General features: G+C 47.8%; 2 protein-coding genes across 2 annotated transcripts in view; one reads left to right on the top strand and one right to left on the bottom strand.

The window, feature by feature from the left end:
* The window catches only part of LOC142312359 (uncharacterized), a 336,375-nt gene that overhangs the window by 120,762 nt on the left and 188,530 nt on the right, over window positions 1–27,083 (top strand). The gene's annotated exons all lie outside the window — the stretch shown is intronic.
* The window catches only part of LOC142312398 (uncharacterized), a 60,908-nt gene continuing 52,887 nt past the window's right edge, over window positions 19,063–27,083 (bottom strand). The window contains exon 5 of the mRNA XM_075351341.1: window positions 19,063–20,808. Within this exon, the coding sequence (XP_075207456.1) occupies window positions 19,796–20,808 (1,013 nt within the window). The 3' untranslated portion in view covers window positions 19,063–19,795. The remainder of the gene's footprint in view (window positions 20,809–27,083) is intronic.

Raw genomic sequence — 27,083 nt, 5'->3', positions numbered from 1 at the left:
AGCTCCAGTTCCTCCATCTTATTGGTCAGGCTTCTTGCATTGGTCAGCATGCAGGAAAGAAGTTTTGCTCCCCTTTTCTCAGCTTCCTTCTTAGTACCCTGTCTTGGGTCCTCTTTACGGCATCTAGTATCCTTGATTAGTTTCTGCTGCATGTTCTTGTCTGCTGTTTTTTCTCCCATCCCCTCTTCTTCTAGTTTAAAGCCCTCCTGATGAGTGTGGCAAGCCTTCTGGCGAACGTGTGTTTCCCAGGTTTTGTGAGGTGTATCCCGTCTCTTGCGAGAAGTCCATCGTAGAGGTAATTCACTCCATGGTCTAAGAATCCAAATCCTTGCTGCCTGCACCACCGTCGTAGCCAGTTGTTCAAATCTAGTATCCTATTCCATCTTCTGACACCATGGCCATCGACTGGGAGGATTGATGAGAAAACAACCTGTACGTTCCGTTCCTTTATTTTCTTCCCCAGAATTTCAAAGTCTTCACAAATAGTTGGCAGATCATTTCTTGCCGTGTCGTTTGTTCCTACATGTATCAATAGGAACGGGTATTCGTCCTTGGATCCGAGGATAGTTGGTATCCTGTTGGCCACATCCTTGATTTTTGCTCCAGGGAGGCAGCATACTTCTCGTGCGGTTATGTCCGGCCTGCAGATAGTTGCCTCCGTGCCTCTTAGTAGTGAGTCGCCCATAACTACCACTCTTCTTTTCTTTCTGGACGCACTGCTTGTTGCTCCTGAGTGCTTTAGAGTGTCTTTTGTTTCTGCTTTTGTTGACAAAGTAACTTCTTTTGATGATACTGTGTCTTCTCCTGTAGAGACGGTATCATCCTGAGCTGTGCCATTTTCGTTCTCCAGCATGAGGGCTTCATATTGGTTGCTAAGCTGTGTGGGTGGTGCCGACCACTTGATCCGCTGGCTTCTTTTGGTCACATGTGTCCACTTTTCAGCCTCTGTATGTGTTCTGAAGCTTTTCTCACTTTCCATATCCTGAATTGTTGCTTCTGCCTCGTCCAAGAAGTCCTCATGTTCTTTAATTAGCTTCAAAGTTGCTATTCTTTCTTCCAGTCCCCGCACCTTTTCCTCTAAGAGGGCAACAAGTTTGCACTTTTGACAGGTGAAGTTGAATTTCTTGTGCGGCAGATCCGTAAACATGTAGCATGTGTTGCAGGTGACCATGTGGATTTTCTTCTCTTCCATAATGCTGATGTAGCGTATGACAGGCGAAAGTCGCGCGCCGTCAGGTTTTGCGATGTCCTCAAACAGCGAGACCCGGCAAGTCCCAGCAATCGATCAGCTTACGGCGACTCTTCTCTTCTTAAACAGCTACAGTTATCACCACTATGGGATTGTGTTAAAACGATGCCACACTTATCTTCAGTCGCCTCCCTTTACTTCAGTACCTCGCACTCTCCAGAGTAGCGGTTAGCCAGATAGGTGACCCTGGCTGCTGCATTAAGGATGGACTGTAGAGGAGAGAGTCTAGTTAGGGGGAGACCAATTAATAGAGAGTTACAGTAGTCAAGGCCAGAGTGGATCAGGGCCACAGTGAGGGTTTTTGTCATTTCCATTGTGAGAAAGGGGCGGATTCTAGAGATATTCTTGAGGTGCAAGTGGCAGGAGCGGGCAAGAGATTGTATGTGGGAGGTGAAGGAGAGATCAGTGTCAAGTATAACCCCCAGACAGCGAGCCTGCTGCCTAGGACTTATCGTTGTGCCACACACAGAGAGGGAGATGTCAGGTTTAGGAAGGTTGGAAGACGGAGGAAAAAGAAGAAGTTCAGTTTTTGAAAGGTTAAGTTTCAGATAGAGAGCAGACATGATATTGCAAACTGCAGTCAGGCAGTTGCTCGTGTTCTGTAGTACAGTGGGGGTGAGCTAAGGGGAATGAGGTGTATAGCTGTGTGTCATCAGCATAAAGATGGTACTGAAAGCCAAATCTGCTGATGGTCATTCCAATTGGGGCAGTGTAGAGGGAGAAAAGAAGAGGGCCAAGGACTGAACCTTGAGGGACCCCAATAGTGAGAGGAAGAGAAGATGTGGAGCCAGCAAATGATACACTGAATGAACGGCCAGAAAGATAGGAAGAGAGCCAGGAAAGAACAGTGTCCTTTAGGTCGACAGAATGGAGCATAGAGAGAAGGAGATGGTGGTCAACAGTGTCGAAGGCGGCAGAGAGGTCAAGAAGGATAAGCAGAGAGTGGTCACCGTTACGTTTTGCTGTCAATAGGTCATTGGTCACTTTGATGAGGGCAGTTTCTGTTGAGTGCAAAGGGCGGAAGCCAGACTTAAAGGATCTAGAAGAGAGTGAGTGGAAAGGTAGCGGGTGAGGTGAGAGTAGACCAGGCACTCCAAGAGTTTGGTGATGAAGGGGAGATTGGAGACTGGTCTGTAGTTGCTTGTGCAGGACGGATCAAGGGAAGGTTTTTTTAATAATGGAGTAATGATAGAGTGTTTGAGGGAGGAAGGGAAGATACCAGAAGAGAGAGATTGAAGATTTTAGTTAGGTGAGTGGTGACAACCAGAGAGAGGGACTGGAGTAGAAGTGAGGGGAAGGGATTAGTAGGGCATGTGGTAGGACGAGAAGATGATAGGAGCCTGGAGTTTTCCTCCTCTGTGACTGGGTCAAATGAGGAAAGTGAGCTAGATGGGATGTGGGGAGGGATAGGATTCACAACGCTTGGTGGCTGGGGGCTGATCTTTCGGCGGATGTTTTCTATTTTCTCTGCGAAATACGAGGCCAGGTCATCAGCATGAAGGGCTGTGATGGGCGTCTGTACTTTGGGACTGAGGAGGGAGTGGAAGGTGTCAAAGAGCTTTATTAGATCCATCTCCACGTTTCTGTTCCAGATTTTCCTCACTACCCCCTGGACTGGTTTCCAAAATCTTTCAATCCTCCCGCACTGCCATAACCCATGATATAGGTCTGTTTTTTCCGTAACACATTTTGGACAACTCATCATCTTATCTGGATGTCTAGCATTCAATATATTAAATCCATAGATAGCTCTATCTATGATCCTGAACTGGGTATCCCTTAAGTTCTCATTCACAATCTTCTTCCTCAACACCATCCAACCTTTCAAAAACTTCTCCTCCCCCTCTTGATCTCCCAATTGCCTTGCCCGTCCTTCTAAAATTCTTCCTGATTTGTTAGGGACTAAGGCGGGCTTTACACGTTGCGACATCGCTAGCAATTGCTAGTGAAGTCGAGAGCGATAGCACCCGCCCCCGTCATACATGCGATATCTGGTGCTTGCTGCCGTAGCGAACATAATCGCTACGGCAGCTTCACACGCACATACCTGGTCAGTGACGTCGCTGTGACCGCCGAACAATCCCTCCTTCAAGGGGGAGGTGTGTTCGGCATCACAATGACGTCACCGCAACGTCACTAAGCGGCCAGCCAATAGAAGCGGAGGGGCAGAGATGAGCGGGACATAACATCCCGTCCACCTCCTTCCTTCCGCATTGCTGGTGGACGCAGGTAAGGAGATGTTTGTCGTTCCTGCGGCTTCACACACAGCGATGTGTGGTGCTGCAGGAACGACAAACAACATCGTATTTGCAGCAGTAACGACATTATGGAAATGCACAGATCAGCGATTTTTTTACGCTTTTGTACTCGTTCGTCGTCACATCTAGGATTTACATTACACATTATGATGTCGCTACCGGCGCCGGATGTGCGTCACTAACGACGTGACCCCGACGATATATCGGTAGCGATGTCGCAACGTGTAAAGCCCGCCTAACACTTCTCTCATATTTCCATAAAGACTTGATATATTTGTGGCATGGATGTCCCTTAATATGATCGCATCCATCTGATTTGCTTCATATTTGTTAGTTATGTTGTGTAATTTCTTCATTATCCCTTGTTTCACCTGTTCAAACTGGAGAATCTGGAATGGGCGCAAGTCATACTTTTCTCTCAACTCCTCACACGTCATCCATCTCCGTTCTGTATCATGCATCAGGTTTTTTAGAGTTATAATCCCTTTTTCCTTCCATTCTTTAAAGTGATCATTTTCCCTTCCCTGTGGAAAGTCAGGAAAAGCCCATATATTAAGGAATTTGGAGATATTCCAGGCTAACCCAAACTTTTTCCTAACCGCCTTCAAAGTCATCACTGTGTCTCTACAAATCAGTGAGTGTTTAATATTGGGGGCAAATTTGAAATGGAGGTATGTAAAATTGAACTCAGGTCCCAAGGCTTACAAAATTCAGCCTCTATATCCCAGTCAGAGTACCTACTTGTTCGTCTAATCCAATCGACTGTGTCTCAAGATACAGGCCAGATTGTACCCCCTAATGTTTGGTAGTCTGATCCCTCCTTTTTCGGTTGACAACATTAACCTTTTGGCACTAATCCTCGGCCTATATCCCTTCCAGAAAAAAAGTGCGAACGCTTTTGTCAATCTGTTCACATCCGAGTGTTTAAGAAGCAATGGGATTGTCTGCATTGGATAGAGAAGCTTGGAAAAGATCATCATTTTTATTACATGATTTCTTCCCAGAAGAGTCTACGGCAAATTTGCCTAACCTTGCAGCTCACGTTCAATTTTCTCGATCAAAGGGTAAAAATTTAATGAATATATGGTCTTTGTATCCCTTCCAACCTGTACTCCCAAGTATTTAATTGTATTTCTAGCTATTGGAATGTCACATAATGCATCCCTCTCCCCCTCCGCTCTCCTTTTGTCCAAGAAGAGAATTTCACATTTGTTTTTGTTAAGTCTAAACCCCGCTAACCTCCCAAAGACCTCAATTTGTTCTATGACTCTACTCAATTGCGTTTTAGGTTTGCTCATGAACAGGATTATATCATCAGCAAATAAGGCTGAGTGCAATGACTTCCTCCCTACCATGATCCCTTCAAACCACCCCCCTCATTCAAACGTCTAGCCAGTGGTTCAATAGCCAAGTTAAACAACAGTAATGACATCGGGCATCCTTGCCTGGTTCCCTTCATCAAAGGAAATTTTTTTGACAGAAATCACGGGGTACTCACTCTTGCCTGGGGATTTGCCTAAAGAACCCTCACAAAATTCCTAAAAGCACCGTATAGGCCCAAGTGATCTAACACCTGTTCCAGCCACGACCACCTCACATTGTCAAAGGCTTTCTCCACATCTAAGGTGATCAAGGCTGGATGCCCCCCCTTCTCTCCTCTGCTTTACTACATCAACTGCTAGCATTACTTTCCTAATATTTGTCACCACTGAACGCCCTTTAACAAAGCCAGCCTGGGGGAGATCTATAATCTCTGGCAATATTGTCACTAGCCTATTTGCCATCAACTTCACTAAAATGTTTAGGTCTTGATTAATCAGCGAAATGTGCCTATAACTAGATGGGTCTTCTAACTTCTTTCCTCCTGTAGGAATGAGCTTTATATAGGCTGTATTAAGTGTACCCGATATTCTTTCCCCATCCATTATCTTATTGAATAACACTGTCAGTATAGGTGAGATTTGTTCCTTCATAATTTTGAAAAAACTGCCGCTAAAACCATCTGGTCCTGGGGCCTTCGTCGTTTTTAACACTCCTATAACCTGTAGCACCTCCTCCTCCGTCACCTCTTTATTCAGAGCCTGTAAATTTTCCTCCATGAGCGTAGGCATTTTTGTTCCTTTTAACCACTCATTTCTTTCTTTCCTATCAGCTGACTCCTCCTCTTTGTATAAATCTGCGTAGAAGTCTTCAAGAATGTCGTTTATCTCTTTGGGATCTGTCGTTTTACTCCCCACAGCATTTCTCAGTGTCGTAATATGTGTCATTGGTCATCGTCCCCTTGCCAGATTTGCCAATAACTTCCCTGCCTTGTCCTCGAAATGAGTCAACTCTGCCTCTTCTTGTGTCCTGTACATACTTTCTTTCCTTTCTACCCAGTTTTCAAAATTGGCCTTCACCTCCACCAACTTTGCTTTTGTCACCCTTGATGGTTTTTCTAAGAAGTCAGTATACACTTCCCTAACTGACCGGCTAGCCTCATGAAACTTTACTTGTGCCTGTCGTTTCACCTTTGTTGTATATCTTAGCACTTTTCCTGTCAAAACTGCCTTAGCCGTCTCCCAATACAATAGTGTTTCCCCATTGTGCTCCTGATTCGTGAATGTATAATCCACCCACCACTCTCTCAAGGAATTTGTAAAAATTATCCAGCAGCTTGATACAAGAATTTAAAAAAATTATTTTTATTGAAATAGAAGGATAAAAGTCCAAAAGTCACATGGAGTAGTTACATAGACAGAGGACGCGTTTCGAACGTCTAGTTCTTATTCAGAGACTGAATAAGAACTAGACGTTTGAAATGCGTCCTCTGTCTATGTAACTATTCCATGTGACTTTTCGAGTTTTATCCTTCTATTTAAAAAAAATAAATACATTTTTAAATTCTTGGATCAAGCTGCTGGATAATTTTTACGAATTCCTTGACCTAGTTTTGACGACTTTTCCATCCCTGCACGGTTCCAAGGTTGGTGTCTCCCAGACAGGTGAGCTGGAACATACTTTTTGTTTTTGTCTTACCCACCACTCTCTCAGTATTCTATGGAAGTTTTCATCCAAAGTCGAAGAATGAGGGGAAGCGCCATATATAATCCTGTCCTCTCTGAACTTTATCAGCTACAATGACTGCCAGTGGGCTATGATCCAATATTACCATATTCTCTATAGCTATCTCTTCTACCCTCTGCAATAAATTCTCACCTCTCAGCCAGAGGTAAATCCGTGGCCAAGAGTCGTGTGGGTGGGAATAGTGTGTAAATTCTCTCTCTTGCGGGTGATGTATTCTCCAGCAATCTTGTAATATTGTTGTTTTTAGCATTGCTCTCAGAAACCCCTCCGCACTCCTCCCCTGACTCCTCCTATCTTCTTCCTGAGAAACCACTGTGTTGATGTCTCCCCCCCACCAGTTTACACATGTCCCCGTCCATCAAAATCTTATTAGTTATATTTTCAAAAAAGGCCTTTGTTCCATATTGGGTGCATTATATATTATGGATACTAAAAGTACCTGAAATCTTTATATGTATGTATCTTCCTTCTTCATCTGAATCTTGTGTTTCCATCTCCGGTGCAAAGTTTTTAGTGATCAAAATAAGAACCCCTGCTTTCCTACCTTTTGAGGCCGACCCATATACCCTTCCCACTCACATCTTGTTCATACGGAAGAACACATCCTTTTGCAAGTGCGTCTCCTGTAATAAAGCAATATCAACCTTAAGCTTCTTGAGATGACGTAGTATCCTATTTTGTTTGTGCGGCGATCTGAGTTCTTAATATTCCAGGTAATGAGCTTAACCATATTCCCCAAAATCAACAATTCCTTTTTCTGGCCGTGTCGCATAGATTCCCCAACTCCCTTCCCCTCCCCTTGCCTTCCCCCACCCAACTGTATATAACCCCTCACATCACCAACTTTACAAATACAATTAAAGTCTTCCATTTTTTCTGAGATGATTTAAGCTCCTTTCAAATCTCTGCTTCAGGTCAAGCTCTCCGTGAAGCCACCCCACTATGTCACCCCTCCCCTTCTATCAGCTATTAGCTCCATGCCCCTAAACAGCCTTTATAAATTTATCAAAATCCTAAAATCGCTTATACCAGTCATTAAGAGAAAAAAAAATAGGGGGGGGATAGAGAGCCGGAAAAGGAAAGGTACAAAAGAAAGGCAAGAATAAATAAAAAGCAGATGAAGGGATAAAAAGGAAGATGGAAAGAGGTGAGATATAAAAGAAGGATGAAGGAGAAAAGAAAGAGAATGAAGGTAGAAAAAGAGCATTAGAGAATGATAGAAGGGAAAAAGGAGTAGGCATGAAAAGGAGAGAGAAAAAAAGGAAGAGAAAGAAAAGAGAGAGAGAGAGGGAGTGTTCTGTCTCTTCCTAGAAGCTGTGAATCCCAAGCGCTCTAATTACCAGTCCCTTAGATAACTGTATGCTTGTACTCACACCACAGGCATCAGACAGCTTTAACTCAGCCAGAACGATGACTTGTAGGAAAACCAGGAGAAACGCTGTAGTTTTCTTCTAGAATCTTGTATTAAGTACAAAGTACAGGCAGATGAAAAGGAATAATCTGTACCGGCTTGAACACATGTGTCTTCAGCAATGGTTTCTCTAGACTAAACTGAAGAATAAGGGAGGAGCATCTTATACAGAAGCCAACTAAGGGAGGAACATAGGGACAGTCTTTATACAGTCTAAATCTACCTAGTAACAAAGGAATTTCCTGATAGGAGGAAAAATATGCAATGCAAGAAATATACAACAGGTTGTTCCCATTCATGGGACACAACAGGGAGGCAGGTGAGACTTTAGAGAGTTAAGGCCCATTTATCACCATATGTGTTACGGTTGCTGCGAGCACTGGAGACTATGTCCAGATTTCTTGCTACTGCACATGTGCGAGCGCTGGAGACTAAGTCCAGATTTCTTGCTACTGCACATGTGCGAGCGCTGGAGACTAAGTCCAGATTTCTTGCTACTGCACATGTGCGAGCGCTGGAGACTAAGTCCAGATTTCTTGCTACTGCACATGTGCGAGCGCCGGAGACTAAGTCCAATCTTGGAGCCATTGCACATGTGCGGGTGACATCATCGCTGACACGAGGTCACATGTCTCTGACACCTTCTATGCCGATTGGTCGCTGGTCATGTGCTTGTGACGTCTTGCTCGGTGATAGGCCAGCATGACGTCACTCCTGTCGTTCTGGCAGCGGATTGGCTCTGGTGTCCTCCATCTTGGATGAGGCACAGAGTCTATATAAGACCCTGACACACGCCGCATGGTGCTCAGTCCTCTTGGTTCATGCATATGAGTAGACGCTCTGTGCGCGTTCCTCTAGGCATTCCTCTGTCTATGCTAGGTGAGCGCTACCGGCAGGGTAGCGTTCTTATACCTTACAGCTTCGGCTGCTGTCCGTATCCTTACCTCTTAGGGGAGCGGACATAGGCAGGTGCCTGAGGCACATGGTCTGGCTGGGCCTTGTGATTCTACTCGTAGGTGGACGTTGCCGCTAGGGTATTGTTCCTTATACTGCGTCTGGCAGTTGTTCGTATCCTCGCACACTAGGGGAGCGAACAGAGGTAGGAGCTTTGTGCGGCTTACGCTGCTGTTCGTCTCTTTTGCACCACTAGAAGAGCGGACCTAGGCAGGTGCCATATCTAGTGGTTCGTGTCCTCGCACACTAGTGGAGCGAACGCAGGTAGGAGCTTTGTGCGGCTTATGCTGCTGTTCGTCTCTTTTGCACCACTAGAAGAGCGGACCTAGGTAGGTGCCATTTCGCACACATTGCCTTTGTCTCTGTGATTATTAACAGAGATCATTCCACACACCCTCCAAGTAAGGGAGGAATTGCTTTACTTACTTATTATATTTACTTACTTATTATATCCTTCTGTGAGTTAACAGAGGTATTGCACTCTGCCATAGTCTGCAGCAAAGTCTTTGCACGGTGGACCCTGACTGTCTGATACTCCTTTCAGTTATTATCAGACAGCCCCCCGTAACATTAGGACTGAGCCAAGGGTCTGGCAGTTATGGCAGAATATCAGCAGTTACACCGTTACATACAAGTACTTGAGTCACGGCTCAAGAGTATAGAGGATAAACCTCAGACCATGGTGACATCTGCACATGATCCTCGACTTGCTCTGCCAAACAGATATTCTGGCGATGCCAGATCATGTCGTGGTTTCATTAGTCAGTGTCAGATACACCTAGAGGTCAACTCTTCTCGCTTCTCTACGGAGAGGTCCAGAGTAGGCTTTATCATCTCCTTACTTCAGGACAAAGCCTTAGAATGGGCGACTCCCCTATGGGAGCGCTCTGATGTGGTTACTCTGAGACATCAAGACTTTCTTGATGCTCTTAAGGCGGTATTCATGGGTCCGCAGGTTACCCATGATGCGGCCCTGAGACTGTTAGATCTATCTCAGGGTTCGTTATCCACTAGTTCTTATGCCATTGCTTTTAGAACTCTGGTGGCAGAACTAGATTGGCCAGAGAAGGTGTTGATTCCTATCTTCTGGAGAGGGTTGGCAGGCTATGTCAAGGATGCCCTTGCTACTCGTGAGGTCCCTGCTTCTCTGGAGGACTTGATCACAGTAGCAACGAGGATCGATGTACGCCATAAGGAACGTAGACTCGAGGTCTCTTCCTCACGCCCTAAGCATCGGGCTATTCCAGTTGTTGAGGGTCCACTACCATCTTCCTCAGCATCTGAAACATCTCCCACTCCTATGGAGTTAGGTCATACGTTCTCCAGACTACGCAAGTCTGGTCCTCCTATATGTTACGTATGTCGTCAGGCTGGGCACTATGCCAACAAGTGTTCTAGTCGTCAGGGAAACTCCCTGGCCTAGTAACCATTAGAGGGGGGTTACTAGAGACGTCTTCTGCACCCTCTAAGTGTTGTATCCCAGGTCAGCTCTCGTTATCTGAGAATACATGGCCTATTATGGCTTTTGTGGATTCCGGAGCTGACGGGATTTTTGTGTCCTCAGGATTTGTAAAGGGACACAATATTCCCTCTATCATGTTAGAGGCGCCTATTCCTGTCCGTGTTGTTAATGGAACTATGTTGTCTGACTCCATTACATTGAGGACAGTTCCCTTGCGCCTTTCCCTGTCTCAGGGTCACATAGAGGAGATTTCTTTTCTTGTTTTGCCTGAGGGTATAGACGACGTCCTTCTGGGTCTTCCATGGCTTCGGACTCATGCTCCTCACATTGACTGGGAGTCTGACAGCATTATTAGTTGGGGTTCGAAATGTCAGTCCCGATGTCTTCCCTTACCACCTAAGGTCGTTGCGGTTGCATCAACTGATCTCTCTCCCATACCTACACCCTATTTGGATTTCGCTGACGTGTTCTCCAAACAGGGTGCTGAGGTTCTTCCACCCCATAGGCCGTATGATTGTGCCATAGACCTTATCCCAGGTTCGGTTCCACCTAAAGGCAGGGTTTACCCCCTGTCGATACCTGAGTCGGAGGCCATGTCGACCTATATAAGAGAGAGTTTAGAGAAGGGGTTCATTCGTAAGTCTGTCTCTCCCGCGGGAGCTGGGTTTTTCTTTGTTCGGAAGAAAGAGGGTGATTTGCGTCCCTGCATAGATTACAGGGGTCTCAACGCAATCACAATAAAGAACAAATACCCATTACCTTTAATTTCGGAGCTCTTTGACAGACTGAGAGGAGCTCAAGTTTTTACGAAGTTGGATCTGCGGGGTGCATATAACTTGGTACGAATTCGAAAGGGTGACGAATGGAAGACCGCTTTTAACACCCGAGACGGTCACTATGAATACCTCGTCATGCCTTTTGGGTTATGTAATGCACCCGCAGTATTTCAGGACTTCGTAAACGATGTGTTCAGGGATTTACTGTTATCCTCAGTAGTGGTGTATCTAGACGACATCCTGATTTTTTCTCCTGATCTGGAGACTCATCGTCAGGATGTCGTTCGTGTCCTTTCCCGTTTAAGGGAGCACTCATTGTTTGCTAAACTCGAGAAATGTGTATTCGAGCAGTCCTCATTGCCTTTTTTGGGTTACATTATCTCACAAGAGGGTCTGGCTATGGATCCTGCGAAGCTCTCTGCTGTCCTGCAATGGTCCGAACCTCATTCCTTGAAGGCGGTGCAACGCTTCTTAGGATTCATAAATTATTACAGGCAGTTCATACCCCATTTTTCTACTTTGGTGGCCCCTTTGGTGGCCTTGACTAAGAAAGGTGCTAATCCCAAAGCCTGGTCTACTGAGACATCTCAGGCTTTTGAGGCAGTAAAAAGACACTTTTCAACTGCTCCCGTTCTTCAAAGACCCGATGAGAATAAGCCCTTCCTCTTAGAGGTTGATGCCTCTTCAGTGGGTGCTGGTGCGGTCTTGTATCAAAAGAACGGTGCAGGTAGAAAAAGGCCGTGTTTCTTCTTTGCTAAAACCTTTTCACCGGCAGAGAGAAACTATACCATTGGGGATAGGGAACTGCTCGCCTTGAGATTAGCCTTTGAGGAGTGGCGTCACTTGCTGGAAGGAGCGAAACATCCTTTCCAGGTCTATACAGACCATAAGAATCTGACGTACTTACAAACCGCTCAGCGTCTGAATCCTCGCCAAGCCCGCTGGTCCTTGTTTTTCTCCCGCTTTCACTTCTCCATCAACTATCTGTCTGGGAGTAAGAATAACAAGGCAGACGCCCTGTCTCGCTCTATGCTTTCTACCCAGGAAGAGATTGACGAACCTCGTCTTATCCTTCCCTCCAGGGTTTTTCATACGCTCTCCCCTTTGACGTTAGACCAAATCCCACCGGGCAAGACCTTTGTTCCGCCTGATCGACAGAATGATATACTGTCATGGGCCCACACCTCAAAGGTGGGTGGGCATTTTGGTATTAGGCGGACACGAGAGTTACTGGAGAGGTGGTATTGGTGGCCACACTTAGCCAGCCACGTCAAGAGATATGTCGGTTCCTGCTACTCGTGTGCTCGCAACCGTCCATTACGGCAGAGACCGGCTGGGCTCTTGCATCCTTTACCAGTGCCAGATAGACCATGGGAGGTGGTAGGCATGGACTTTGTGGGTGATCTTCCATGTTCACAGGGACATAGATTTGTGTGGGTCATTACGGACCATTTCTCCCGGATGGTTCATCTCGTACCGTTATCGAGAATCCCATCTTCCAGGGTACTAGCCAAACTATTCCTCAAGCATGTCTTTAGGCTTCACGGGATGCCAGATCGTATCATTTGTGATAGAGGCCCGCAATTTACTTCCCGTTTCTGGCGAGATCTTTGTAGCCTTCTGCAAATTGAGTTGAATCTCTCTTCGGCATACCATCCGGAGACTAATGGTTTGGTTGAACGTACCAATCAATCTATGATTATATACCTTCGACACTTTGTTGCTGAGAACCACGATAACTGGTCCTCCCTCCTACCCTGGGCAGAATTTGCCCTTAACAATTCGCTGGCTGAGGCCACTGGGCACACACCGTTCGTACTCAATAATGGGCAACACCCTAGGGTACCGGTACCGTTTCCCGCTGCTGCACCTCCTCCTCTTGTGGCCGACTGGGCAACTAATGCCAGAGAGGTTTGGGATCGGACTCAAGAGTCGATCCAAGCAGCTAAGGACCGTATGAAGACGGTGTCCGATCGGTTTCGTCGCCCGGCTCCTGTCTTTTCTCCAGGGGACTTTGTGTGGCTCTCTGCAAAACACGTGAGACTTAGAGTGAGCTCTGTCAAATTTGCTCCTCGCTTCCTGGGTCCTTATGAGGTTCTTCGACAGGTAAATCCTGTAGTCTATCAATTGAAGTTACCTGTCCATCTTAGGATTCATGACAAATTCCATGTCTCACTGCTAAAGCCGGCTATTTTACCTCACGCTCGTGAAGTGCACTCTCCTGCCTCTGATTCCTCTCGCTCTAGCTATGAGGTACGAGCCATAGTTGGTTCTAAGATGGTTAGAGGGCGCAGGTTCTTCTTGATAGATTGGGAGGGCTATGGCCCGGAACATCGCTCTTGGGAGCCTGAGGAGGCTGTCCATGCTCCCGACTTAGTTGCCGATTACCTGCGTCGCCGGGAGGGGGGCCCTTGAGGGGGAGGTACTGTTACGGTTGCTGCGAGCACTGGAGACTATGTCCAGATTTCTTGCTACTGCACATGTGCGAGCGCTGGAGACCAAGTCCAGATTTCTTGCTACTGCACATGTGCGAGCGCTGGAGACTAAGTCCAGATTTCTTGCTACTGCACATGTGCGAGCGCTGGAGACTAAGTCCAGATTTCTTGCTACTGCACATGTGCGAGCGCCGGAGACTAAGTCCAATCTTGGAGCCATTGCACATGTGCGGGTGACATCATCGCTGACACGAGGTCACATGTCTCTGACACCTTCTATGCCGATTGGTCGCTGGTCATGTGCTTGTGACGTCTTGCTCGGTGATAGGCCAGCATGACGTCACTCCTGTCGTTCTGGCAGCGGATTGGCTCTGGTGTCCTCCATCTTGGATGAGGCACAGAGTCTATATAAGACCCTGACACACGCCGCATGGTGCTCAGTCCTCTTGGTTCATGCATATGAGTAGACGCTCTGTGCGCGTTCCTCTAGGCATTCCTCTGTCTATGCTAGGTGAGCGCTACCGGCAGGGTAGCGTTCTTATACCTTACAGCTTCGGCTGCTGTCCGTATCCTTACCTCTTAGGGGAGCGGACATAGGCAGGTGCCTGAGGCACATGGTCTGGCTGGGCCTTGTGATTCTACTCGTAGGTGGACGTTGCCGCTAGGGTAACGTTCCTTATACTGCGTCTGGCAGTTGTTCGTATCCTCGCACACTAGGGGAGCGAACAGAGGTAGGAGCTTTGTGCGGCTTACGCTGCTGTTCGTCTCTTTTGCACCACTAGAAGAGCGGACCTAGGCAGGTGCCATATCTAGTGGTTCGTGTCCTCGCACACTAGTGGAGCGAACGCAGGTAGGAGCTTTGTGCGGCTTATGCTGCTGTTCGTCTCTTTTGCACCACTAGAAGAGCGGACCTAGGTAGGTGCCATTTCGCACACATTGCCTTTGTCTCTGTGATTATTAACAGAGATCATTCCACACACCCTCCAAGTAAGGGAGGAATTGCTTTACTTACTTATTATATTTACTTACTTATTATATCCTTCTGTGAGTTAACAGAGGTATTGCACTCTGCCATAGTCTGCAGCAAAGTCTTTGCACGGTGGACCCTGACTGTCTGATACTCCTTTCAGTTATTATCAGACAGCCCCCCGTAACAATATGGCTCCCTTCAGCAGTCCCAAATTAAGTCTTCTTCTTGTCCTGCTTGTTCACGAGCTGCTGCCTCTTCCTCCTCTTTTCTCAGCTGAAGTCACCATCTATCGCTTTTCCTTCGGATTGGCTGGTCTGGATCTCAATTGACTCCACTCAGGCTTGTTGTCGAGTCTAGCTGCAGATGTTATGTTTGCAGGATCTGCATGTTTCGGATCAGTGGAAGTCCCTTCTTTTCCATTCCTCTCCTGTCGCCGTGTGCTCCCCTCCTGGAGTATCCTCTTCTCTGCTTCCGAAGAATCCCGGAAAGTCTTTGTGACCCCATCTGCTCCATTTACTCTTAGCATTGCTGGGTATAAAAGCTGAAATTTAATGTTTTTGTGATAGAGGCCAGTGTAGATCTGGCTAAATGGTTTTCTTTTTCGTGTGACTTCTGCTGAATAGTTGCCAAATAGTAGAATCTTGTGTCTCTGAATGCGTAGTGTCTGTCTGCTATTCCTGAAGGCCCGTAGAATTTCTTCATTATCTTTGTATTCCAGGTATTTAATAATAACCTGTCTTGCTCTGGATATTTCACTTTGCCTGGAGGTATTGTCATTATTACTGTGTCGATCTCTTTGCTTCCTTATGGGTCCCACTCTGTGTGCTCTTTCTACCCGGCAGCTGTGTAGTAGACCTAGGGCCTGGGGTAATTATTTTTCACAGATTGAGTCCAGATATTTTGTCATCACTGACTCAGGCAGGCCCACCATCCTTAGGTTATTCCTCCTAGACCGATTTTCAAGGTCTTCTATTTCAACATTCATGAGCTGAGCAATAGTATCTAGCTCCTTAAATCTGCCCTCCAGTCTTGTCAAATTGTCTTCGGCATCAGAGATTCTTTGTTCTACCTCGGTCAGGCTCATGTCATGATGTTCCATGTCCTCCTGCAGCGCTGCCATAGCCTCCTCCACGGAGACTGCTAGTGCCTCCCTAATGTCTGCAGTCAGATGGTCTGCCATTTCTTTTGCCACCCTTGGGTAATTAATCTCACCCAGTGTCTCTGTACTGCTCTGATTTCTCTGGGTTCTTCTGTTATCCTAGCCTCCTGCATCGACATGCTGCTGCGGCTGCCGTTGGTGTTCCTCTCTCTCCTCCCCCTCCTCCCTCGTCACTGTCGGCGCCATCTTATCTCCGCACACCCACTTTTCCATCTGCTCTGCTCCAGGCTTGTACAGCGTTCCTACTCTCCTCAGGAGATAATGATCCATGTACTGACAGCTGGTGAGTTAGTGCAGCCTCTCTATGTCAGTCTGTTGTGTTGTTTGCTCCTTAAGGGTGGTTTACGTTTTAACCACTCGATCTAGCATTGGTGTACTCGAATATGCTCAGTGCTTGGCCCAGTGTGAGCCACTTGCAGTGTCTGAATGGTTTTCACTGGGGGTAAAAACATTGCTAAAGGATGTATTGTGTACAAGAAAAAAATCCCACTCTCCCTCCCCTGGAAATTCTCTGTTTATGACCGGTTGCATGTGGGCGGAGACCCAAATTGCCCAATCAGTGACTTCCAATGGGGTTCAGGTCAAGTCTGGTTCCTAATTGAACTTTATCTAAAGTCCATCTGAAAAAGCCAAACCCGAACTTCAACAGGTCCACTCATCTCTATTTGAGGGTAGCCCCATTAAAAAAATAAGCACTTGGATATCAGACATATAAAATTCTTTCGTTTTTCAATTACAACAATTATACTTTGTAAAGAGATCATTTTTATAACATAAAGGGCCCAAATTATGCGGGGGCCACTCCTGATTCATGAAGTGGTGCATGCCTCTTCATGAATCTGGAGCGTTTGACAAGTGGCATGTGCCTCCTAGAAATATTAGTCCCTTCAGGGACTGGAGTGAGATTTCTGTCATAGAAAACACCACAGCTCGTCATGTTTTTAAGGAGCTGTGCTGTCATGCCCCATCCCACCTAAGCTCTGCAAATTTTGGAGTGAAAAAGCCAAAAGTCGCCAAAGTTTGGCACAACTCAATTTATCCAAATTGTTGTGACTTTTCAAAGCTTTTGTGTCACTTTTTTGGCATAAAAGCTTTGATGAATTGGGACCAGAGTGTCTTAACAACTTCCACATATCCCCATCTGGTCCTGTACTCAGGCTGAAATATACGCATTGGAATGGATGGACTGCAACTATCAAGAAATACGACTATTTACATGCCGTTGTCCTTCAAATATTATGGATAATGAAGATATGGTGTGTCAACATCATCTCGTATATATTTCGCCATATGGACTCTAATGGGGCAAGAAACTTTTGTATTATTTGCTAATATATTCTCCACTTGGGAAAAATTGGTATTGTTAAATGCGTTGGGAATGAATTGTGATTACATATTATATCCTGTCTCTATTCCTATCTTTCTCCTACATTAGTGGTTTGATAGGGTATGGTGGATCCCTGTGCACTTTTCTGCCTTTCCTCCATTGCATTGTGGCTCTCCCCTGTGGTATGGGATAATCAATGGATGGGTTTCTGGGGGGTGATATTCTGGGGGGGGGGGTTCCCCGTTTCCCCGTCTGCGCTATATGGGGAATCTCTCCCCTACTTTTTAAGTAAGCAGCAGCTGCTCCTTGCTGGGGATGAAGGGGCTGCTACTCTGTGAGGCGTCATGGGGCGTGCACGTTATTTGGACATCACTGCGGTGTTGTTCCTTCCTCTTTTGTTATGGGGCGGGCGATCCCTGACCGGGTTACACGGAGAAGTTTCTCCTTACCTTAACAACAAGCGGCGGTCTTTCATGTTCTGGGAGAAAGAGGGAGAGAGGGGCAGTACCCTGCGACGCGTCATGGGGCGTGCCTGTTGCCTGGATATCGCTGCGGTGGCGTCCTTAACAGCAGGGCTGGAACAACACTGGTGACGTCACAGGAAGTTTTCTTCCATCCAGTCTCCGCTGTGGACGCCGAACCTGGGCGGATTTCCGGTCTCAAGGACTCCTCATTATGCGTTCATAGAGGGTGGACCCTTGAGGTATTTTGGGTGCCTATTTAAGGTCAGTACTTGCACACACTTTTTATTTGTCCCCCGATGAAGCATACCTAAACGCGAAACACGTGTTGGGACGCCGGTCCCCCCGTGTTTATCCCGGCTTTTCAGTGATCTGAGTAGGTGAGTAGTGCTGCCCTTACTACGGTATATGGTGTATGGAAGGCTTTTTTCACTCAATGTGGATTACTCCTTTTTATGTTATGATGCAGCTCTGCTTATGGTATTTTAAGATCACGGCTGAGGAATAATCTTCCCATTCCACTCTCCGGGACACGTGGGCTTCTTTCCCCTTCAGCACCGTTCCCTCTAGTCCAGATGTATATCTATGTATTTTTGTACCCAACAGCACTTTAATAAAATATTTAATATCTTTCTTAAACTTCGGCTTGTATGGGCTTTTTATTAAGCAAATCTAAAGACTCTGTCCGTTTTGTGATCATATCTTGGATGCAGTGTGATTCAATTCTCCCCTGTCATGGCTGGGGATAGAAGGTATACTGGCCGTATAATAAAATACAAAGGGAAAGGGAAAAGAATGCCCTATTACTAGGGAAAAGGGGAAGTGGTGACCCCTGATAACCTGCAGCTTACCCTCACTGTCCTCACCAACCCTACACAAGTTCTGCACCTGTCGCCGAGCAGGAATACCTCACCCTAGGCAAACCCTGATCTTGGCCCTAAGTAAGAATGGCAGGTATGAGCTATTCGTCAACACCACTAATGCTAAGGGATACAAAAGCAAACGATACAGGGGAAACACATATTCTACCACCTGAGCCCAGGTAGATATCAAAGGTCAAGCACTTATCTTAAAAGCAGCTACCACAGAAGTCTCTGGAACAAGAAGAGGAGACCACCGCTGCAAATCACATCCAGTAACAACTATAAACCGCACCCAAAGCACCCCAGGGTGAGGTTTATAAAGGAAGATCATTGGCTGGCAACTGAGGGGAAACACTGAGTTTCCCAGGGTCATAGAGTCCACTGCTGCAGAAACAGAAAACTGTCAGATAACAACACATGCTGCCAATCTCTGGGACTTTCTAACACTCACTGCTACTGGATTGTCCGCTGGCCATGACACCTGTGACATCCCCTCACTATTTTTGTGCAAAATGTCTACAGCTCTGCCTCAACTCCAGAGGTTCTGAGGCAAAATCATCACATCTAAACAATAGAGAAAGATAGGCATGAAGAATATATATATTTTACAAGCATTTATTAACAAAACAAGTTTTCAAAGCAATTATATACACTATGATATACTGCACTTTTTAGTACATAAAGCAGTGGGCAAACTGAGATTAGTGAATTATCCAGTGTCAAAACCTTTCACAAATGTTCCTAAAGGCTCTTAAAATACCCAGCTTACTAGCAGAGTTGAGCCTGAATTTCAATTTTGTGGGATCTCTGTATGCAGAGCGGGATCCCACAAATCTCTGCAGCTGCTCTAAGCACGAGACACTGATCTCTCAACTAATCCAGCGCGGTCACATACTCTTTTAAGGTTTTACTGAACTGCTTAAGAAGGGTGCTGCAGCGCTGGGGTCATAGAGCTCACTCTTTCACGGTGAGAGAGATCCATGGGGGTTGTGGGATCTCGCAACCTGGAAGTTCATTTGGGGGGACATTAGGGAGACTTCCAAAAGTTTTGGTACTGGCTTATATTTAGAAAATTCACTAATCTGCGGCTCTCTTCTGCTTTAGTAAATAAAAAAAGAAGCCGCAGATTTGTGATAAGCACTATTTAAAGGGAAAGTCGTCAAACACATTGCGCTAAAAATTGGGGGATATAAATAAATAAAAAAACATTTAGAAAATTCTGAAAGCAAGAATGGCTGCTCCGCTCTGTTGGTTTTCTGAAGGTAGGCAAGACTTGATTTACCAGTTCAACATTTCAATTATTCACAACAAAATAAAGGTTCCTTCCCTGTGCGGCTTCTTCATATGTTTAACAAGATCTATTTCTGAAAATTACATTTTCCACATTCAGAACATAAAAATGGTTTATTTTGTGTGATTTTTTTGATGATAAACAAGACCTGATTTCCTAGTAAAACATTTACCACATTCTGGGCATGAAAATGGCTTTTCCCCTGTGTGAATTTTCTGATGTCTAACAAGTTCTGATTTCTGAATAAAACATTTCTCACACTCTGAACATGAAAATGGTTTCTCCCCTGTGTGAATTTTCTGATGTGTAACAAGATGTGATTTCTGGATAAAACATTTCCCACATTTTGAACATGAATATGGCTTTTCCCCTGTATGAGATCTTTGATGACAAACAAGTTCCCATTTCTGAATAAAACATTTCCCACACTCTGAACATGAAAATGGCTTCTCCCCTGTGTGAATTTTCTGATGTTTAACAATGTCTGATTTCTGAATAAAACATTTTCCACACTCTGAACATGAAAATGGCTTTTCCCCTGTGTGTTTTTTCTGATGTGTAACAAGATGTGATTTATGGATAAAACATTTCCCACATTCTGAACATGGAAATGGCTTCTCCCCTTTGTGAATTTTCTGATGTCTAACAAGATGTGATCTCTGAATAAAACATTTCCCACATTCTGAACAAGAAAATGGCTTTTCCCCTGTGTGAGATCTTTGATGCCAAACAAGTTCCGATTTCTGAATAAAACATTTCCCACACTCTGAACATGAAAATGGCTTCACACCTGTGTGAATTCTTTGATGCGCAACAAGATCCGATTTCCAAATAAAACATTTTGTACACTCTGAACATGCAAATGGCTTCTCCCCTGTGTGAATTTTTTGATGATTAGCAAGGGCTATTTTCCGAGTAAAACATTTTCCACATTCTGGGCATGAAAATGGCTTCTCCCCTGTGTGAGTTTTTTGATGGCTATTAAGATGTGATTTCGTGATAAAACATTTCTCACATTTTGAACATGAAAATGGCTTCTCTCCTGTGTGAATTTTTTTATGTCTATTAATATGTGATTTCTGAGTAAAACATTTCCCACACTCTGAACATGAAAATGGCTTCTCCCCTGTGTGAATGCTTTGATACTCAACAAGATCTGATTTCCGAATAAAACATTTCCTTTGTTCTGAACATGAAAATGGCTTCTCCCCTGTGTGAATTTTTTGATGATTAGCAAGGGTTAATTTACGAGTAAAACATTTTCCACATTCTGGGCATGAAAATGGCTTCTCCCCTGTGTGAATTTTCTGATGTCTAACAAGTTCTGATTTCCAAATAAAACATTTCCCACATTTTGAACATGAAAATGGTTTCTTCCTTGCAGGAGCCGTTACATGTTCCACATCCCTTCTGTAATTTTCATTTTGCTTAAAATTCTGTGATAAATCGGACTTTTGGACTTGTTTGAACAGATCAGATGATAAAGCTTTCCGAGGAAGGACTGGAGGTATATCTGTGACAACAGCATATTCTTTATATGTATCATGTGTGATACTTTGATCATCTGTTTTAATTTCTGAAGATATTAGATTTCCATCTGAACTCCCAATACAGTCATCTGCTAAAAATAAACAGTTATTATTTTTTAATGATATTATCTTGAAATTTCATTTATTTGTTTAAACCATAATATCAGAAATTAAATTAGGAAAAAATGTATTCTGAATCTGTTGTCCAATTTCAATATCTAAACGCCCCGTTACACGCTACGATATATCTAACAATATGACGTCGGGGTCACGGATACCGTGCCACACATCCGGCATCGTTTGACATATCGTAGTGTGTGACAGCTACGAGCGACTGTGAACGAGCAAAAATACTCACCTTATCGTTGCTCGTTGACACGTCGCTCATTTTAAAAAAAAAAACTATCGTCCTTCTGCACTCCGGTTGTTCATTGTTCCCGAGGCAGCACACATCGCTCCGTGTGACACCTCGGGAACGATGACTGCAGCTTACCTTCGGCCACTGGCAATGCGGAAGGAAGGAGTTGAGCGGGATGTTATGTCCCGCTCATCTCCGCCCCTTCGCTTCTATTGGGCGGCCGCTGTGTGACGTCGCTGTGATGCCGAACGTCCCTCCCCCTTCAGGAAGAGGATGTTCGCCGCCCACAGCGAGGTCGTCCGGGAGGGAAGTACGTGTGATGGGGGTTAACGACTTTGTGCGACACGGGCAACAAATTGCCCGTAACGCACAAACGATGGGGGCGGGTGCGATCGCACATGCAAACACACGATAAATCAATGCGTGTAATGGGGCCTTTAAGCTGCTTTCACACTTTCATTGTGTCTCATCCGCCAGGCCTATTGCTGCGTCGAAACGATGCATCCGTCAATTTTTGTGTTGCTAACGGATGCGTTATTTCGCAGGAATCCGTCAGTGGCACTACCGCCCCCATCATCATTGCATACACCGGCACTACCGCCCCAATTATCACCGCACAAGGAGGTACTACCACCCCCATCATCACTGCACACACCGGCATTACCGCCCCCATCATCACCGCACACGCAGACACTACCACATCATCGCCGTACACACACCGGCACTACCATCCCCATCATCACCGCACACACCGGCACTACCGTTCCCGTCATCACCGCACACACCGGGACTACCACCTCCATCATCACCGCACACACACCGGCACAACCACCCCCATCATCACCTCACACACGCAGGCACTACCGCCCCAATCATCACCACACACACCGGCACTACCGCCCCCATCATCACTGCACACACCGGCGGTACTACCGCCCCCATCATCACCACACACACACACACACAGGCACTACAGCCCCCATCATCACTGCACACACAGGCACTATCGCCCACATCATCACCGCACACACCCCGGCACTACCTCAGTGACGTCCCTGCTGACAGCGCCATTCACTTCAGTTTCTGCGTGGAGCTCACAGAGAGCTGCAGTGTTCTACTACTGCTACTGTCAGCTTCTGATGTAGCACAGCTGAAAGCGTTGTGGGACCTCATGTGGATTACGTCGGACTTGGAGGGGTATTTGGGGGACTAATAAAGTGGTAAAAGAGAGTGTTTTTTGTCTTTTATTCCAAATAAAGGATTTTTTCGGGTGAATGTGTTTATTTACTTTCACTTACAGGTTAATAATGGGGGGTGTCTCACAGATGCCTGCCATGATTAACCTAGGATTTAGTGGCAGCTATGGGCTGCCATTAACTCCATATTACCCCGATTGCCACCGCACCAGGGCAATTCGGGGTGAGCGGGGTAGAGTCCTGAGACTGTCACATCTAATGGATGCGGCAATTCCGGGCGGCTGCTGGATGATATTTTTAGGCTGGGGGCTCCCCATAACGTGTGGCTCCCCATCCGGAGAATGCCAGCCTTCAGCAGTGTGGCCTTATCTTGGCTGGTATCAAAATTGGGGGGAACGCACGCTGGTTTTTTTATTTATTTATTGTACTGCATGATATAAACCCACCCATCGGCGGCTGTGATTGGTTGCAGTGAGACAGCTGTCACTTAGTGTGGGGGCGCGTCTGACTACAATCAATCATAGGAGCCGGAGGGCGGGGGAAGCAGTGAATACGAGATGGAATAATGAGCGGATGGCATTTTCAAAAGCAGAGCAGTGTGACAGCTGTGCAGCGCCGTGCCGGTGATCGGTGAGTATGAGAGAGGGGGTGAGAGGAAGATGTGTCACCCTGGGCAAGCCAGGGGACACAGGTCACACACCACCACACCCTACATCCCAGGTAGGAACACCAAAGCTAACCAAAAATCCTTGTTGCCTTCCTCCAGAGGCTGATGATTCACATCAGGGGGTGGGCCAGGCGGTTGGCTCCGCCCACCGAGGAGTTCACAGCTCTGGAGGCGGGAGAAACCAGGCAGTTGAGTCCAGGGAGGGACATGAGAGAGTAGCCCAGGCAGGGCTTGAGAAAACAACTAAGTGAAAGTGAAGGAAGAAAAGTAGTAAAGGAGGAAAGCAAGAGTGGTGACAAAACAGAAAGAGCGTGCAAAAGCCTGAGGTAGTCCAGCTGTGTGCAGGACAGGTCAGCAAGGTCAGCAACGGTGGTGACTGTCTGGAGGGGACCGTTTGGAACTTCCTGGAAGGACCCCGTAGGCTGTGTGCCCGGCGGTCTGGAGCAGTGTTCCGAAGGACAGTCAGCACCAGGCAGGGGCCTCTCGGACCCCGGCAAGGCTTGGAGTCGCCATAATTTGCCGAATCCGTCAGTGAAGGGGACGTAGATCCCCCAACAACCAAGTCCCGATTGAAGGCAACAGCCCAGCCAGTGTAAGAGAGACACAGCCACCGCCAAGGCACCAGTTTCTTAGGGCCAGCGCCTGCGGGCAAAGAGTAGAGCTCCCCCGGTCCAGCTTGAAGCCGGGGAGCGGGTTACCGGTGGGGACCCATCGCAACCAACAAGTACACAAAGGTGCTAGGAAAAGGGACATCACCGTCACCTACCGGGAGAGCAAGTGCAGCCGTCCGTGGGACCGTCTTACCAGCCGTTTGGTTTACCGTAAAAACTGTGTCAACGTCTCAGGCTGAGTGAGTACCACAGTGCCGCAAGGCACAGCGCTGCCCCCGCGTCCCTGCGCCCACCAGGCCCTGCACCTCCCCAGCCATCACCGGGCCCCGGGATCACCAACCCCTACCCACGGAGGGGCAACACAACACCTGGCTGCTCCGCATCACCATCCCCGGGATCCCCGTATTGAGCAGCGGTGGTGAAATCACCACAACCGTGGGTGGCGTCACGGACAATAAACAATCCCCACACCCAACAAACCCCCTTTCACTCACGGGCGAGGAGTGTCGCTCGAGAAACCCCGGGATCCGGCCCACCGCTCGAGCCACCACTGAGCAGCAGCCGCCGGACCCGAGCAGAAGGGGTGAGCGTAGTGTGCTGACACCCTCCTCCCCGCCCGCGACAACTTGGCATCACGAACAGGATCTTACCGCTCTGCCGTCTGGTAGAGGTGCGCCTTGTTACCGCCGGAGGTATCCGGCAGAAAAATTTTAGAAGCCGCCATCTTTGGCGCGAAAAGTTCCCGCTCGAGCGTCTTCTCGAGTAGTAGAGGCGCGAAGGCCAAAATCCCGCCCCGAGAGAGGAGGGGCCGGAAAGAGCTAAGGGGGACGCGATGGCGGCTGGCTGCATGTAGCTGCAGCTATAAAAGCAGGGACGCCAGGACTCTGCAAACATACCGTTCCTGGAAGTAAAGAAGAAGCCATCATGTGGATGCCGTCCCGCGACACCGTAGCCCCCGCGCCTGGAACCGCGGCGTGGGTGGAAATCCGAACCGCGCAGCTCTACCAAAGGCTGCAGGTCAGGATGCAGCTCCTCATGGAGGAGTGGGAGGCCGACATGGCGGACGTTATAGCCACCGTGCGGAGACGCGAGGAGGAAGCGGAGAAAGGGAGGGTGAGTGACCCACGTCCCGATGCCCTTGAAGGGCCGGTCATCGCGGCTGTGGGGCCCGGTCCAAGCCCTCTCCCCCCGTTGCCTCCCTCGCCACCCGTCCCGGAGGCCGTGACCCCGCCACTAGGCCTGCTACCACCGCAACCGGTAGCAGTACCCAGCGTCCCCGTCCAGGCGGGCCGACCTGTAGCCGGAGCCCGCCGTACACCGGAGGTGTTACCGTGGAAGATTCCGAAAGTTAAACCGGAGGCATCCCCTGAAAAATCCCCCGAGCCGGAGCCGATGACCCGCTCCGAGCCGAAGGCCCAGCAGCGGAAAGCCCCTATGCCCATCCCCCACACCTCGGCTGAGGTAGCGCCGGGTTGTTGCTGCAAAGCAGCGCCCAAGGCCAAGACACCGCGGGACATGCCGCCCAGATTCCTGACAGTGGGCAACGTCCAGGATGTCCCGCGGGGCCCGACCCGTGCGCCGGCGCCGTATTGGGATAGGGAGCCGGTACCGCTGGGCCTGGAGATCGCCGAGAGGGAGCGGAAGAAGGCCGAGCTGGTGGCCAGAGCGATAAGGGAGAAGGAGAATCTCCGACAGGCCACGTTCCGTGTCCGGGGTCCGTTGTACGAGGGGCAGGTGAGGCGGTTTGATGTCCGCCGGGGCTACGGGTTCATCTACGAGCCGGGCCTGGAGGCCGAAGTGTTTGTAGCCCGGCGGGATGTGAATGCCCACCTGCCTGAAGAACATCCCGGCCGCAACCTGATGCCGGGCGACCTTGTGCAATACACCCGGCACTGTGGGGAGCGGGGGTGGTTCGCGCTGGACGCTAAGCTAAGGGGCAGCCAAGAGTCCCGAGTGAGCGCCGCGCCCCCTCCCTTGGAAGGAGCACTGGAGCCTGAAGGCCTGGAGTAGGGCAGCGGATGCCCGTTGCACCGTCCCCGTTGGGACCACCACTTTGTTTGTTTAAAAGTTTGAAAAAGTTGAAAGAATGAGGAAATGATTACCGAACAGTAACCAGATTATCTTTGTGATTGAACCGGCTGGAGCCGGCACCGTTGTCCCCGTGGGGACCGTTTAAAAAGTTGCATGGAGGACTTTCCATGGACAAGCCCGTGAACTTGCAGGGCAACCACAAACGTTAAGTGGCTTGTAAATAAGTTGTTTGCCATTACCGTTTCCGCAATGCCGCCTCCGGAGAGGCAGGTTGGAGGGAGGGCCCTCAGCACAGCAGGCTGGGGCCCAGCCACCAAAGGAACCGGTGGCTACCCTCTGGAGGGAAGGACAGATCCCACTCGGGTATCGTGTGCTGGACTGTGGGTCAAGGGGTGCTGCCTGGGCTTTAGGGGCAGCATCAGGGCCAGGTTGCTTGGGTGGGAGAGAGCGGAAACCGTAACCGTAAACCGTTATGCAACGTTAAAGAAATGTGCCTCCCGTTAAGGGAAGAGTTATTAAAAATGTACATATGTTATTTTACCATGTTATCTTTTTCAGAAAAATAAAACCGGTGTTGGACGGCAGCCCGCGGACAGTCTGCATTTTGCTAAGGGGGAATGTGTCGCCCTGGGCAAGCCAGGGGACACAGGTCACACACCACCACACCCTACATCCCAGGTAGGAACACCAAAGCTAACCAAAAATCCTTGTTGCCTTCCTCCAGAGGCTGATGATTCACACCAGGGGGTGGGCCAGGCGGTTGGCTCCGCCCACCGAGGAGTTCACAGCTCTGGAGGCGGGAGAAACCAGGCAGTTGAGTCCAGGGAGGGACATGAGAGAGAAGCCCAGGCAGGGCTTGAGAAAACAACTAAGTGAAAGTGAAGGAAGAAAAGTAGTAAAGGAGGAAAGCAAGAGTGGTGGTGACAAAACAGAAAGAGCGTGCAAAAGCCTGAGGTAGTCCAGCTGTGTGCAGGACAGGTCAGCAAGGTCAGCAACGGCGGTGACTGTC

The sequence above is a fragment of the Anomaloglossus baeobatrachus genome, chromosome 5 (genome assembly GCF_048569485.1).
Source record: "Anomaloglossus baeobatrachus isolate aAnoBae1 chromosome 5, aAnoBae1.hap1, whole genome shotgun sequence".
Lineage (NCBI taxonomy): Eukaryota > Metazoa > Chordata > Amphibia > Anura > Aromobatidae > Anomaloglossus > Anomaloglossus baeobatrachus.
The sequence above is the reverse complement of the archived record's forward strand: the minus strand, read 5'-3'. Positions and strand labels throughout refer to the sequence as shown.